This window comes from Denticeps clupeoides, chromosome 4 (genome assembly GCF_900700375.1).
Source record: "Denticeps clupeoides chromosome 4, fDenClu1.1, whole genome shotgun sequence".
In the NCBI taxonomy this organism is placed as follows: Eukaryota; Metazoa; Chordata; class Actinopteri; order Clupeiformes; family Denticipitidae; genus Denticeps; species Denticeps clupeoides.
Window position 1 is genome coordinate 17,786,089 of NC_041710.1, and position 14,406 is coordinate 17,800,494.

General features: G+C 43.8%; 2 protein-coding genes across 2 annotated transcripts in view; one reads left to right on the forward strand and one right to left on the reverse strand.

Moving 5' to 3' along the window:
* Positions 1 to 5,215, forward strand: part of xkr4 (XK related 4) — a 42,787-nt gene extending 37,572 nt beyond the window's left edge. The window contains exon 3 of the mRNA XM_028977281.1: positions 4,071 to 5,215. Coding sequence (XP_028833114.1) covers positions 4,071 to 5,035 — 965 coding nt within the window. The 3' untranslated portion in view covers positions 5,036 to 5,215. The remainder of the gene's footprint in view (positions 1 to 4,070) is intronic.
* Positions 5,216 to 11,166: 5,951 nt separating this feature from the next.
* On the reverse strand, positions 11,167 to 14,403 carry tmem68 (transmembrane protein 68). Its single transcript, XM_028977283.1, has 8 exons — positions 14,311 to 14,403; positions 13,908 to 13,972; positions 13,402 to 13,796; positions 13,103 to 13,270; positions 12,775 to 12,968; positions 12,625 to 12,685; positions 12,379 to 12,518; positions 11,167 to 12,292 (listed from the first exon to the last, which is right to left on the reverse strand). Exons 3-8 carry the CDS (start codon positions 13,724 to 13,726, stop codon positions 12,191 to 12,193), a joined length of 990 nt encoding a protein of 329 aa, XP_028833116.1. The 5' UTR covers positions 13,727 to 13,796; positions 13,908 to 13,972; positions 14,311 to 14,403; the 3' UTR covers positions 11,167 to 12,190.
* Between the last annotated feature and the right edge of the window lie 3 nt (positions 14,404 to 14,406).

Below are 14,406 nucleotides of genomic sequence, written 5' to 3' on the forward strand. Positions count from 1 at the left end.
GATGAGATGCATCACGACCAAAGCACGAGCTGCTGATGTCATTTTCACCTACAGAAGGAGTAGAGTGTATCACTGGCTGAGATGATCAGGAAGGACAGTCAAATGCAAGGAGAAAAGAACGGATAGTGTTAATGAGTTGGTGCTCTACTTGTGTTCTACTTGCTCTGTCCTAACAGAATTGCATGAGCTGGCACGGTGGGCACCTGCCCTTTGCGTTGCTGTGTTGTTAATGGTGGTGATGGTGACAATGGACAGGCAGCTGTCTGCTGCTGACAGCCTCCACACCAACAGGAGGAAGAGAAGAGCAGGAAGAAGAGGAAGATGAGGAAGATGAAGCTGAAAGCGATACCGCAGTTTACGTAACCCTTCCTCCCTGCTCATTCACTACCACTTTTGCTCTGTCTCCTCTCCCCAGCCCCCAGCTCCTCTCTTCCCTCCCTAAATTGCTGCAGCCTCCCTGAGCATTACATCACCGCCTCTGAACGTGCACACATCCCCGAGAACACACTCACACACACACACACACACACACACACACACACACACACACTCTATAGCAGCATCACTGGACCAACGGTGGGTTTCCTGGGCGACTGTCTCCTCGGGATGCGGCACACGTGCGGGGGTGGGGTGGGGGAGGGCTGAGGAGGTGGGAGGAGGGGAACGAGGGATGTGCACGTGCCAGTGCTGTAGAACGGAGCGGTGGGCCAGGCATCCTCTGGAATAAGAATTACAGCGGTGCCTCTACCAGTTAATTATCCCACTTCACAAAGCAGTCATTAAACCGCCCCCATCGCACTCTTCCACCTAATGGGCTGGATTTAATCTCAGTCATTTAAATGCATAAACAAGTGAATGGGGTAGAAATACGAATGCTGTATAAATAAACACCTGGAGTGGAGTGGCCAGTCCAGCCCAGAATGGCCATGCTGGTTTTCACAGCAACTGCCTAATTAGACATGCAAAAACAGTGACCCATCAACTCCATAAATGAATGATGATCAAGAACGATTTCCTGTCATATCTGATGAGCTGGATGCCCAGCCTCCTGCTCCAGTGTCCTGGGACTGAACAGGCAAGAGAACATGTAAGCAGAGAGCAGAGATTTCCTGTGAAAATGCATTCACCACAGCAGCTTTGAAGTCAAAGTAATTAGAAAGCATGAGCGCTGGCCATATGCTGAAGTGTGATAACAAATGTAATTGACTGTAATGGTCTCTGGTGTTGAAAGGGCATGAGAAAAGAGATAAGTGAGAATGAAGTTGACTGTTAGCCCGCGGAGACTATTGACTTGTCGTCACCCCCGCAGGGCTCATCACATTTGGAGGACACTGCACAAAAGCTGAAGTTCGGGACGGGGCACAATGGCCTGTGTAGATGGTGTCGGCATCACACAAAGGCCAATGTCAAGCCGAAGCCGCACCCGTGCACCCTTGAACATAAAAAGCATATAAACAGCTATATAACAACTGTTCTGCGTTTGAATCTAACATCTCAATTTTACTACAATTTATAGATATTTGGAAGCAACTTGAATCTGTCGGATTGGCATTTCCTTTGCAGGGTCTGGCTATTTGGGAGGGCCTGACTGCCTTGGTAGCCATACAGTAAATAATTATGTATTGTGGACAAGTCATCCTTGTTTATGGAACATTTAAAACTCGCACATGCATTCAGCACTCATATACAGATGCAGATATGCACTCACAGTTGCAGATGCCGGTAAGCCGCTCATGTCACACAGCAGAAATAGGAGTGTTTTCAAAAGTGAAAGTGAAGTGATTGTCATTGTGATACACAGCACAGCACACAGTGCACACAACAAAATGTGTCCTCTGCTTTTAACCCATCACCCTTGGTGAGCAGTGGGCAGCCATGACAGGTGCCCGGGGAGCGGTGTGTGGGGACGGTGCTTTGCTCAGTGGCCCCTCTGTGGCACCTTGGCGGATCGGGAATCAAACCGGCAACCTTCTGATTATGGAGCCGCTTCCTTAACCACTAGGCCACCACTGACCCTTTTGGGGGTATAAGTATTGTAACTCTCTGTGGACTCATTGCTCTGGAACTGGCCATGGCTGGCAGTTCTGAGAAAAGTACTATTGAATAAAGGTACCCCATGGTGATCTTCTGCTTTACAACTTTGTGAGCCTTTATTAATATTAATGAAGTGATAATTTCAGTTATAGATTACAATAAGGTGTAAGATGAAGTGAAATTACGGCAACTAATGCAAGAAATACTGAATTATCATAATCCATTTTTTACAATGACGTCCACCTGCAGAATGACAGATTGTGGCCCATCTTTCATTAATGATTCAGATAAATCGAGAATCCTGCACACAAGAGCCATTGCAGAGCTCTTAGCCTCACTAAAGTGCAAATTGAGATGTTCCCTTGTCACTGGGGACACACCCTCAATTATTCATTTTTTGAACACAGTGGCGTGCTGTTAGGAGACTGTGATTATTTTTTTTTAGACTGCTTCGTTGTGAGGACTCCAGAGTCGTGGGATTCTGGAGTGGGTTAATCGTGCTGTTATTGCCTGTGCTCTCTGTGTGTGCATTGCAGAATTATATTCAGTCCAGGGGAGGCTATGTAATTTCTCCAGAGTCACGTATTCCTGGGGTGTAGACTGCATTGTACCAGGGCTGTGGTCGACTTGGATTGTGGTTGACTTGGGTAGAAACTGGGTTGTCCTTGTAGCAGTGCTCCATTACACATAAAGAATAAAACGTCATTAGCCCTCAGAAGGAAATAGCGGTGTCTGTGGTTTTAGAAAACGTGTCTTGAGCATGGGTCCCCCACTTAGCAAGCTTCAGGTGTTAAAAGGCAGAAAAGCTTCTCCAAACTGTGAAACACACTGCGTTTTTACTTGAACTACATTTCCCATAATCCCCCGAGAACCTACGAGGCAACGTGCTGCAGTGAGTCTTTTCTGCTGCGTCTTGTGATGCCAAAGCAGAAAAATGTCTCTATCCCAGTCCCGGAGGAGACCCATCACTCCATGCACTGCTCGCACTTTGTTACCATGGCAGCTGGCCCCTCGCAGAAGAGTAAATTGTGATTGACTGCTGTAAACAGGAGGTCCTCTGCTGCTTTAGTACACCCCATCAACTGCAGGGTGCTAATAATAGAAGCACCCTTTTGGTAGATACAGCAGTGTGGCTGGTGGATTACAGGTGTCTAGGGTGCACACACATCTCTCTCGCTCTCTCACACACACACACACACACACAGAAATGCCAACCCTTTTGCAGTGGCTCATGCCAGTGTCACCTTCGTGAAGTGAGTCCAGTTTGGACCGTGTCCAGCATCAGTGGACTCAGCACATGACTCAGCGAAATGTTTGGGCGCAAAGTCACCCATCTCACAATTACTCATTGGAGAGCATGAGACCCATACGGTTCTGCGAATGTTGATTCGGAGTTCTGTTCACCTCCATTAGCCCAAGGCACTCCCCCCAAACCCCTGTCCACTGCCACCATGAATTAATGAAGATGTAATGAGATAAGGGCCAGGCTGCTATTGTCCTGTTCTATTCATGCTGCACACATCTGAATGAGAGATACAGTAACTCACAGCCAGTGGTTCACTGCTCTACAAAGGGAATACATAATGCTGTTTGACTCTGACGAATACAGCTACTGCAACTGACAGCACTTTTTTATTTTAATTAACATCATGTTAACTTTCATGAGTGTGTAGGTTAATAGCAGCTATTCTTTTGTAATAAAAGTTGTTTATTGAACCTATTATCAGGTTACAGCCTACAGTCTGGGCAAGTTTTACCTTTTTTTGAGGCCTAGTCTATGGTTTCACGATCATGTCATATGACTGTGAATTTGAGACTTGTGAGCACTTGTGATGTACAGTTCATGTATCTTCTGGCCTGCCATCATTATTAGATTCCTGACCATAGGACCTGGGTGGCTTTAGACTTATCATTTTTGGGTAGTAGAACAGTCTCTACACTGTGAACATGTCGTTTTACAACTTTGATGTACCTTACCAAAAATTTGAGTGCATATATAGGATGCGTGGATCTGACTCTTTCTCTTTTTTATGCAGGCATGACAGCAGCCGCCTCGCTGGTCTCTCTGGCCTGGGCCCTGGCCTCGTATCAGAAGGCACTGCGTGACTCACGTGACGACAAGAAACCCATCAGCTACCTGGCGGTTATCATCCAGTTCTGCTGGCACTTCTTCACCATCGCAGCCCGAGTGGTGACCTTCGCCCTCTTTGCCTCTGTTTTCCAGCTCTATTTTGGCATCTTCATTGTCCTCCACTGGTGCATCATGACGTTCTGGATTGTACATTGCGAGACGGAGTTCTGCATCACCAAGTGGGAGGAGATTGTCTTTGACATGGTGGTGGGCATCATCTACATCTTCAGCTGGTTCAATGTGAAGGAGGGCCGCACCCGCTGTCGCCTGCTGATCTACTACGTGGTGATTCTTCTGGAGAACACGGCACTGAGCACGCTCTGGTACTTATACCGCTCGCCAGTCAGCACCGACGCCTTCGCCGTGCCTGCGCTCTGTGTCATCTTCTCCAGTTTCCTCACGGGCGTGGTCTTCATGCTTATGTACTACGCCTTCTTCCACCCCAACGGGCCGCGCTTCGGTCGTTCCCCAAGCCTGTGCCTGGACGACCCGTCCGGGGCCGGCACGGGCGGCTTCTCAACCTTGCCAACAGAGGGCGCCACCAACTCTCTGCGCTCCAACCGTGGGGGAGTGGCCGGGCAGCCTCTCATGGACAGAGACAAGTACACGGAGCGGGACGGCTGCATGCCGGTGTTCCAGGTGCGGCCCACCGCCCCATCCACGCCTTCCTCCCGCCCACCCCGCCTGGAGGAGACAGTCATCAAAATAGACCTGTGCCGCAACCGCTACCCGGCGTGGGAGAGGCACGTGCTGGACCGCAGCATACGCAAGGCCATCCTGGCCGTGGACTGCTCCCCCGTGCCCCCCCGGCTCCAGTACAAGGACGACACCCTGGTTCAGGAGCGGCTAGAGTACGAGACCACGTTGTAGCCCTGCCCATTTTCCCGCCCCCTTCCCCTCCCAAACTAACCACCACTAAACTGGGATTAACAGCAGGACTGTGGCAATAAAAGTGACTTGCGCTCCCAACGTAGTACACAGAGTTTATCCATGATGTTGATTGTCATGGTGATGAACTAAAAGCATAGAAAAAAAAAAAAAAAACAACTTACTAGTTGGAAGAATCAATTTTTCTAAACAGAGATTTCCTTTGGTTCTGTTTACTTGCCGTGTGCGGGGGTGAATTTTAATTATTTGATTTTATTTTTTACCTACGTCAGGTCAGGGAATCTTTTGTTTTGTAAATGGCCATTGCACTCACTACTACAGTACAAAACGCTGTCATCCTCAATGCTGAAAACTGTATCCACGGTCCACACTGGGACAGAGACATTGACTAAAACGTCACTTGTACAGCTGTTTTGTTTTTCCGGCAATGCAACGGATGCAACCAAGTAACGGCACTCCAACAGGTTTCTTGTTCAACCCCAATCCGGTAACACACACATACACACACACACACGCGCATACACTCATAATGGCCTATCCGCCCCGCCCCGTGTCACCCAGTGACAGACAGGGGGACCGGCCGGTGTTTTTTTCTGCCGATGGTGCACACGTTATTATGGGTGAGTCTGAATGACACACTGGCAAACTGAGCCTTCCTCCACCCCACCAATGTCATCAGCAACTTCATCACCGTGCCAAACGCTCCATTCCCCCACTGGACTCTCAGTGACTGTGTGTGGGTTCCCTGCCACCAACTGTATTGTACATAAAAAAAAAAGAAAGATGAACGCAGGCCAGAGTTTCTGCCACTTACTTGAATTCTGTACAAACAAGAGCAGCCGGCACATGTGTGAGGGGACACAGTGTGAAGGAGATGGAGAAAGCTCACGTTCTCGTCTGGCGAGAGCATTTAGAGGCTGTCATCCCGGTCCAGCTCGGCGATGAGACATGAGACAAGGACAGGGAAGGTGGATCCAGATGATGGAACACTGACATGAGACGTGGAGTTCATTCCCAGATCAAAGATTCTGAGCATTCTCCTAGCTATTCTGGCTGTCTGTAATAATGTGTGTGTGTGTGTGTGTGTGTGTGCATTTGAGTGTGTAAAGGATCCAAGGAAGGTCAAGAACAGATCCACACATGCAGATATTCACCGATCAGCCGGTCCTTTGCAGCTGAGCTGCATTTGCTGCTACAGGTTCTCCACCCACAGCTCCACCAGAGGAACACTTTCCCTGCCGGCTTCACTTAAACAAATACGTGGCAGCGGCCAACGCCCCAACCAATCTGCAGCACCAGGATCTCCACCGCCTAGGAGGAAACTGCCACCACTGTCGTCCACGTCACACCACAGAAACATAAAAACCAGACATGTATGTGTGTAAAAGAGTGTGTTCTCTGCCAAAGCATCACCAGGAAAAGAAGGTCCTGTGTCTTTCTGTCACATTTCCAAGTTGCTTGTGCTTCTTAACGTCCGTTTTGTCTTGAGGACAGGAAAGATGAAGGAAACAGCAGCGGGGATGAACAAGGGGGGAAAAAAGAACAAGCACAAAAGCTGTTGATCATGTGAAATCAAAGCTCAGCCTTTATTATTTCACGGAGAGGAGGGGGAAGCGTGTTCTGGGATTAGTGTTGCTCCAGAATGGGTTATGGAAAAATTCATTCTATTACACTGAGCTTTGCACACTCGCATACAAATTATAGGAAGCTAATGACAAAAGTTTTTAACCAAAAGAGTTGAATCTAGCATTTGTTTTTTTTTCTGAATGCCAGTTTCCTTTTCTTTTCTTTTTTTAAAATAAATTAGCGCTACACAATAGCATAAAAATATGTTGACGTGTCCCTTCAAGACACCATCAGCACAAGATTTATAGCACACACACACAAATACTTCATGTCCGATTTGCACAGCAGTTTGTATGAGCGTGCACTCTGTCCCCATCCCTTTTTGGGCAAATTTTTTTTTCCAGTCTGTCGAAATTGTATTTGATACAATCAGAGTTGGGTTTTCTTATTAAGTGCACAGATGTAGAGCAAAAGTTCTGCTGTCCAGACCTGCAGGTCTCGTGGTCCACTCAGTTTTGAATTTTGTCCATTTCATATTTTACATGGAGTTAGCATTGTGTTTTATTTATAAAATGCATTATAATAAATAAAAATACTGTAAAATGGTGAAAAGGTTATTTTTTGTAATTCAGCAAGGTAAGCCAAGGTAATGTAAGACTGTATAAATTACTGACATTTTCAGAAGTTGGACATTTGTGTGTTTTGTATCCTTTTTTGATTGATCATAGGTGATATTCTAATAATTTATGATATGTCAGATTTCTATTAACATAAATGTACACATGTTAATTGCAAAAACAAATAACCTTTTTTCACGATATTTATTATTTTAGGTGAAGAAAAAAAGGCGGATGTAGAAAAGTGAAATTTTTTTAATCATTCATTTATTCAGTTCAGAGGATTTATCTGTGTCATTGTGGTAGAGGTTTGTTTGAATTTTTTCTCCATGCTTTCTTCAGAATACCACTGAGGATTCATCTGCTCGTTGTCTGTTCCGGGTCTGCAGCATTATTTGTTCGGTCTGTGCACCGACAGCCTCTGTAACCGTCAGCAAAGTGTTTGTGTTGGGAGACTTGGCCACCAACATCTGCCTTTTGGACTCAGTTCTCAATGTCACGACCCTGATCTTGCCAATGCTTCTGCTAGCAGTCATACATAATACATTGACATTTTATTCTCAGTGTCACCTGGGGCATGCTGCGCCATATGCTTCAGTTTACTGGATCATGCTGTGTGTCGTGGTGTCAACATCAGATCTTATCTCCCCCCCTTCCCAGTCCCCATACAATGCATCCATTCAACCAACGGTTCCTGGGTCAACATAGCCTTTGTTGAGCCACCATAGTCAGAGGTAGTCATCAGCTCTGATAAACAAGTGTGTACAAGTGCTTAGACAGCATGTGCCCGCTCAGATGTAGCGTTTGTTTACAAAGGAACTGCAGCAGAAGGTCACAGCGGCAGCGTGACCCCGAAACAACAGTTTTAACATGAAACTAGAGCAGCTGTGAGGTTAAAACAACCTTGGCAACATTCACAGTCGGCAGTTTAGCAGGTTCTGCACCTCGGCGTGTTCCTCACATCACCATTCATCAGTCTGGACTGGTGCATCTGTTACTGTACCTACATTTTAGGACCTGGAGCAATGTGCTGAGACGCACCCAGGCCTGCACGGTGCACGTGTCCTACAAGACTCGGTTCAACTCGATTCAACGCGTTTCAATCATCCATTTAAAAGAACATGATTATGCTTTTTCATTTTTGTTTATGGTGATACTATAAATTGTGCATCTACCTACCTCATCATGTACACTAATCAACCCCAAAGCCAGAGTATGAGACACTGTGCAGTAGGTCTATAGATTGGAAAGTGTAAATGGATCAAGGCTTTATTTGTAAATTGGTGAATGGTGATTTATGACCATAAGTGCATCAGCTAAAAAGAACAGAAAAAAAGAACATAACAGAAGATCAGAGCTTAGAAACAGGGGGCGAGTATTCATCCACATCGCGATCACACAATCTTCCTAATCTGGCTTTTGTTTGCCTTAATGAAATCTCTGCAAACTTGTTTTGCCTGTCTGATCTGAGACGGTTGTGGGTGGGGATGTTGGGGAGTAAGCAGCTCACAGTTGCATTTTTGTTTTCATGGAATCGATGAGATGACGCTGCGGTCATCGTCCTCTGATCATGAAACAGGTGAAGAGTGACTGAGCACAGTGCCCACTCAGTTACAGCCTAATTATCATCTTGTTCCAGCCCGCTTTCGATCACAGTTTGGCATTGCTCCCCATCGGTACAGTCATTTGTCCGAAAATAGTTAAGTGCACAGTTCACACTGAAAGTGGGATGGGAGTAAGTACTGCAAAGCATCTGTGCGTCGATAAATTGCCTACTGTGGGAAGAATTTTCACCCCAAATAGACTTTTTTTAATAATTAGTCATTAGTTTCTATATCATAAAAATGTGGTTTGACTGCTAGGCCATGCCAACCTGGACACAACATTAGTACAAAGCACAGTGGTGACTAAATTTGAGAGAGATTTCTTTCTGTCCTGTTTTTGACCTAATAGCATAATGTACAGATGTACTTGACATTTCAGTTGCTATGGAAGCTCACAATAGTGAATTGAAAAATGGCTATTTAACTGTAAATAAATGTATGCAAATGTACGTTTAAAAAGAACATTCCTCTCTGAGTCCTGATTGTGAAGGGTGTCTATTGACTAGAGGTTGGCGCCACAAGATGGCAGTTACATATGATGTAATTCAGATTAAAATTGTGTGGTGTATGTGATGTACTAAATGACAAAAAAATAGCAAAAAACATAAAATCCTGTTCATTATTGGTCTATTCCAGTTGCATTGTGTGATGAAAGTCTGAAGTGCTAAAAAATGCATTCAAATCTGTTAATTGAATTTTATTGTTGATTAAAAGAGTGAACTAAAAAAAGAACATGACATTTTTGTATATATATTGGATTTTTGTAAATTTTTATTTGATTCTAATGCAACACAAAGTACCAAAATTCATTTAATAAAGTACACTGTGGTCATTTTATCAGACTCCTGTGCCACATTCATTCAGATCCTGAGGGACCCAACCAGTGGGGCAGGTGGAAAAAATCTTGGCCTGTTCTTTTTGATGCTGAAAATGCAGCCTGTGCTAGAGTGTATTTTAGCATTGATCATTCTTTGATGACAATGATACATTTTATTGGTTGAAATTTGTTGTAAAAGTTGTTTAAATGAACAATATTCACACCCCCTAATAACATTTGAATGACATATTAGCTTGTTAATTTTAGTTTATGTTCATAGATAACTAAAACATGTTAATAAATAACATTATATTCAGAAGAAATTACTGATATTATTTAATAATACGTTTTCATCAGTTATGCTCTGTTACATTTGTGTATTGAAGGCAGTAAGCTGATCAAGCTCTTAGTTCACCTTATTTCTTTAGTGCACTGTAAGAACTGCTCACTCAGGGTGATGGGTTAAATGCAGAGGACAAATTTCACTGTGTGCACTGTGTGCTGTGCTGCTGTGTATCACGTGTGACAAATCACTTCACTTTCAACTTTCAAGAATACAGGGCCTAGAGTACAACAGGCAGACAAGAGTTTGCTCAGGGGAAATGAATTTCAGGATCATTCACATGTTTTCACACTCTTTACACACAGTTTCATTCATAGAAGCACAATAATAAGGCTGTTATCCCATAATGTGGACAACTCCAGAGTTGAAATCAGTATTCCTAAAATTACTTGATTGACTTCATCAGAAATCACACCATCCGAATCCTTTAGACAGACAACATGTACAGGCAATTAAGAGAAGACTCATGTTCAAACCCCTCTTACTACTACTGTGTCCCTGACCTGAGGGCTTTTCAACATGAAGTTCATGTGAGCTTGATATGGCCCCCTCACTGGGATTCTGTCAAGGGGAGGGCCAAGTTTAAAGGCGCAGTGGTGGCCTAGCGGTTAAGGAAGCGGTCCCGCAATCAGAAGATTGCCGGTTTGAATCCCGGGCCGCCAAGGTGCCATTGAGGTGCCACTGAGCAAAAGCACCGTCCCCACACACTGCAGAGAATTTGAATATAAAGTATTAAGGCTACCAAGCCTTAATGAAAGTGATACTTATAGCTAAGGTGGACTAGGTAGCGGTCAATTCATGACTAGAGCTCACACCTGGGCAGTCCAAGACTGCAAAAGCAGTTTGGGTGGACTCCTATCCTCCTGTCTTGGAAACCAGGTGGTGAAGGTTGTTGTGGAGTTTTTGGGGTGGAATTAACAACCATTATTCTTACAAAATTGATGTGCCAATGAGACACAATTTTTTGGACACAATTTGTATTTTAAATCCCAACGGATCTCCAAAATACACACTTTAAGGAACTTAAATACAGAATGTAAATTTACAAAAAAAAATCTATATTTTTTATAACAGGGTTTGCAATTACTCACCAATAATTGTTAAAGCAGAAATCACAATTAAATTCACATTCTGAGCTAAAAAAATATATAGAAGCACAAAAGAGCTGTAATCAAAAATAGGTTTATTCTTTTAAGTGTCCTTGATTTGCAATTAATGAGTTTTTCAAATCAGTAAAACAGGCTCATTCGGTATAACACTGACACTGTACGATAAACATTACACATCAGATATGCATATTGAGGTGTAAGGTTAGGGAAACATTGCGTATTTACAATAGAAACAACCAAAAAAAAAAGAGCTATGACTGGTGTGCTGTTAATTGAAGGTCAATTATTTGTACATATTGTTTAATTGAATTTGAACAGTATTCAATTATTTCTGACACCAGATTATTTTAATAATTTTTTTTTAATTATTATCTTGATTTTAAAAAATGGCTAGTTAATTTCAGGGGTCATATATTATTAAATTATTAAATCATGAAAGTAATTGGAAACATTTTTATGAAGCTATGATTTCAGTCTCAGAAACAGTTGTTTTTAAAAAGAACAGTAATACATCAACATCATTAATCATACTTTGGGTCATAACTGCGTAATATACAGTCAACCCAGTTTCAAACAGCAAATAATTATTAGTAAAAGACATTGATAATCTCATTTTTTTTCTGAAATCATCATGATACCTCAGTTTGACAGACAAATTGTGCACTGAGAACAATTAATATGGGACAAAAACCCATTTGGAACTCTTTTAAAGGATTTTCATTACTTTCCACAGTATTTCAGAGATTGACCATTTAAAAAAAAATCGTTGACCTCTCAGTTAGACATAAAAAAAAGAAACAAGGCTTTTACGAAACACCATTTTGGCAGTGGTCCTTTGAACAAATCAAAGTGTGCAAACAGTAATAAAATGAACATCACACTGACACACACACACACATATACATACAAAAGAAAACTTCCTATGTGCATACCACTGCATAATAATTGTGTGTTCAATAAAGATCTGAGACAAAGAAACAATTAGGAGCCACAGCACCTTATGTTAAGTCACTTAATTTAAGTAATTAATTGGATAAATAGAATCATTGCTCTATCCCATGATGTCTTCTGTGGCTGAAAGCTAGTCTGTATGTGTTCTTTGGAAACGCTCCAAGAGAGCACGAAGGACGTTACCTGGGATTTTTTGGTGTCTATTGATAAGTTCTTGCACAGCTTGTTGTACCTGTAATATATCACAAAAACAATTTCAAACCTATATCCATTGAAGCATTTTGTGTGATTTTTATTTTTAATGAATAAATAGCATACCTTTTCTGCCAACTCTGCCGCACTCATTTTCGGATCGTAAGGAATAGGTTCACCCAGGTACGTGCGGAACTTTACAGGGAATCCTCCATATATAGGCACAATTGGCAAACGAAACTTTTCATATATCCATCTGAAAAATTCTGCAGGACAAAAAAAATGGCATTCAGGTCATGTGGAAAACGCTTTGGGTCAAGTTTTTAAAAAATGTAAAAGAGAGATTAATTTGATGTACTGCATTTTACTTACTCAGTGTGCCAAGAGACCGGAAGCCTTCACGAACATTTTGAGTAAACATAGGAATGACTGGCTGCAAGTCAAACGGACCATTAATAAAGGTGAACCTTAATGCGACTACAACATGTCGGCTATTAAGAGACACGTGTGCAATATATTCACCACTTTGGAATCAATAGCCACTTGAGCAAAGCCCTTGCGCTTGCCCCAGAGTAGCGGATAGGTCTCATCGCTGAAGAGGGCTTCCCGAACACCTCCGGGGGAGATTCCCAGAAGGTGACCACTGCGCAGCGCCTTCACGCACTCCTCTTGCGGGCCATGAATCACACTGAACACCTCCAGAAGCAGCTTAAACCCTGCCAAGAGAAATCCGTTTCAAAGCTGGTTTTAATCAATACAAATACAATACTTTACAATCCTTTATTATGACTGTTTAACAGGTCTCTCAACTGTAACAAAAAGCGCAGAAATCATCATTAACAGAACTGACCTGGAACCTTAAAAAGAAAGTGATCAGCAACTGAATGGCAGGTACGCCCCTTCTGAATGATCACGTTTGCTAGAAAATAGTAATAATCAACAGGAATAGCCCCATGATAGTACACTATGAGTGCAGGTCCTTCAGCAGGGATCTTCTCCAATCCATGAATTTCATAACCTACAATTAAAAATAAAACAGTGTAGAATGTAAAGGTCATACAGTTTACTCACTTCTGGTGAAATTTGTGCTCAACTTTCTTATAGCTAATGTTGCTTCCCTAAACACACACGCACACAGCAAGCAAATACCATGCCATATGGCTCCATGGCCATCCCACAAGGTCGCCAAGGTCTTCCTTGCGCCATCCCATAGATTGTTGGAATAGGCTTCCCTCAGTTGGTTCTTATGCTTGTACACATGAAGGAAAAGAATGGAGAGGTATAGCAGGACGACAATGAGGAACGGGAGGATGAAGACGACCACCAGCGGCGTGAAGACCCACAGCAGGTACTCCAGGTAGCTGAGGAAGTCCTCCAGGTGAGCCAGCCCAACCCACTCCTCCCACACGCTTATCACGCAGGATGTGAAGCTGACCGTCCCATTGCCCAGGCACGACTTGACCCCATCGGACATACTGTCTCGCAATTAGCCTCTTCCAACGGATGCTGGGTTGAACAAGGACACCATCTGTCGACGGACAGACCTGGAATTGTGGGAAATGATTAAGGGGTTTTCACCAGCGCCAGGCAACCAAGGGAAAGAACATGATGCGATCAACGCCCGTATTTACTTCGATTTAAAAAGGTTGACCAACCTTTTCCTGAGCCTATGTAGGTCAGGACGGCACATGCCAGGACTGTGCGACCTCAGGCCAAACACCTGAAACGACAAATATGCCCAGCATGTTCGTCTGGATTTACACTCAAACCACGAGTTAATCGACAGGCTTTACTGAGCAAAACAGCAGAACTGGCGCAGATCAATAAAGCGATGCAACATGGTCGGAGCGTCTAGAAGGAAGAGGGGGGGGGGAAATAAACGAGCAGAAAAGGTTCCCCGCAATGCTAATGCTAATGTCACCCAGCAAGCGCCGTGTAAACACAAACATCAAACATGTCCTCGTCATTCTGACGCTCGGGCAAAAACAGCGTGTTAAAAAATGGAGACAATCACACAGCACCATAACACAGCGAGAGAAAAAAAGGCATTTCCCGTACATGTCGCTGCCTCGGATAGAGCCGCGCATCGCCTTCTGCGGGCTGACAGAACCATCTGACAGGTCCCCCCCCCCGGCCGCTCGGTTCGGCCGGTTA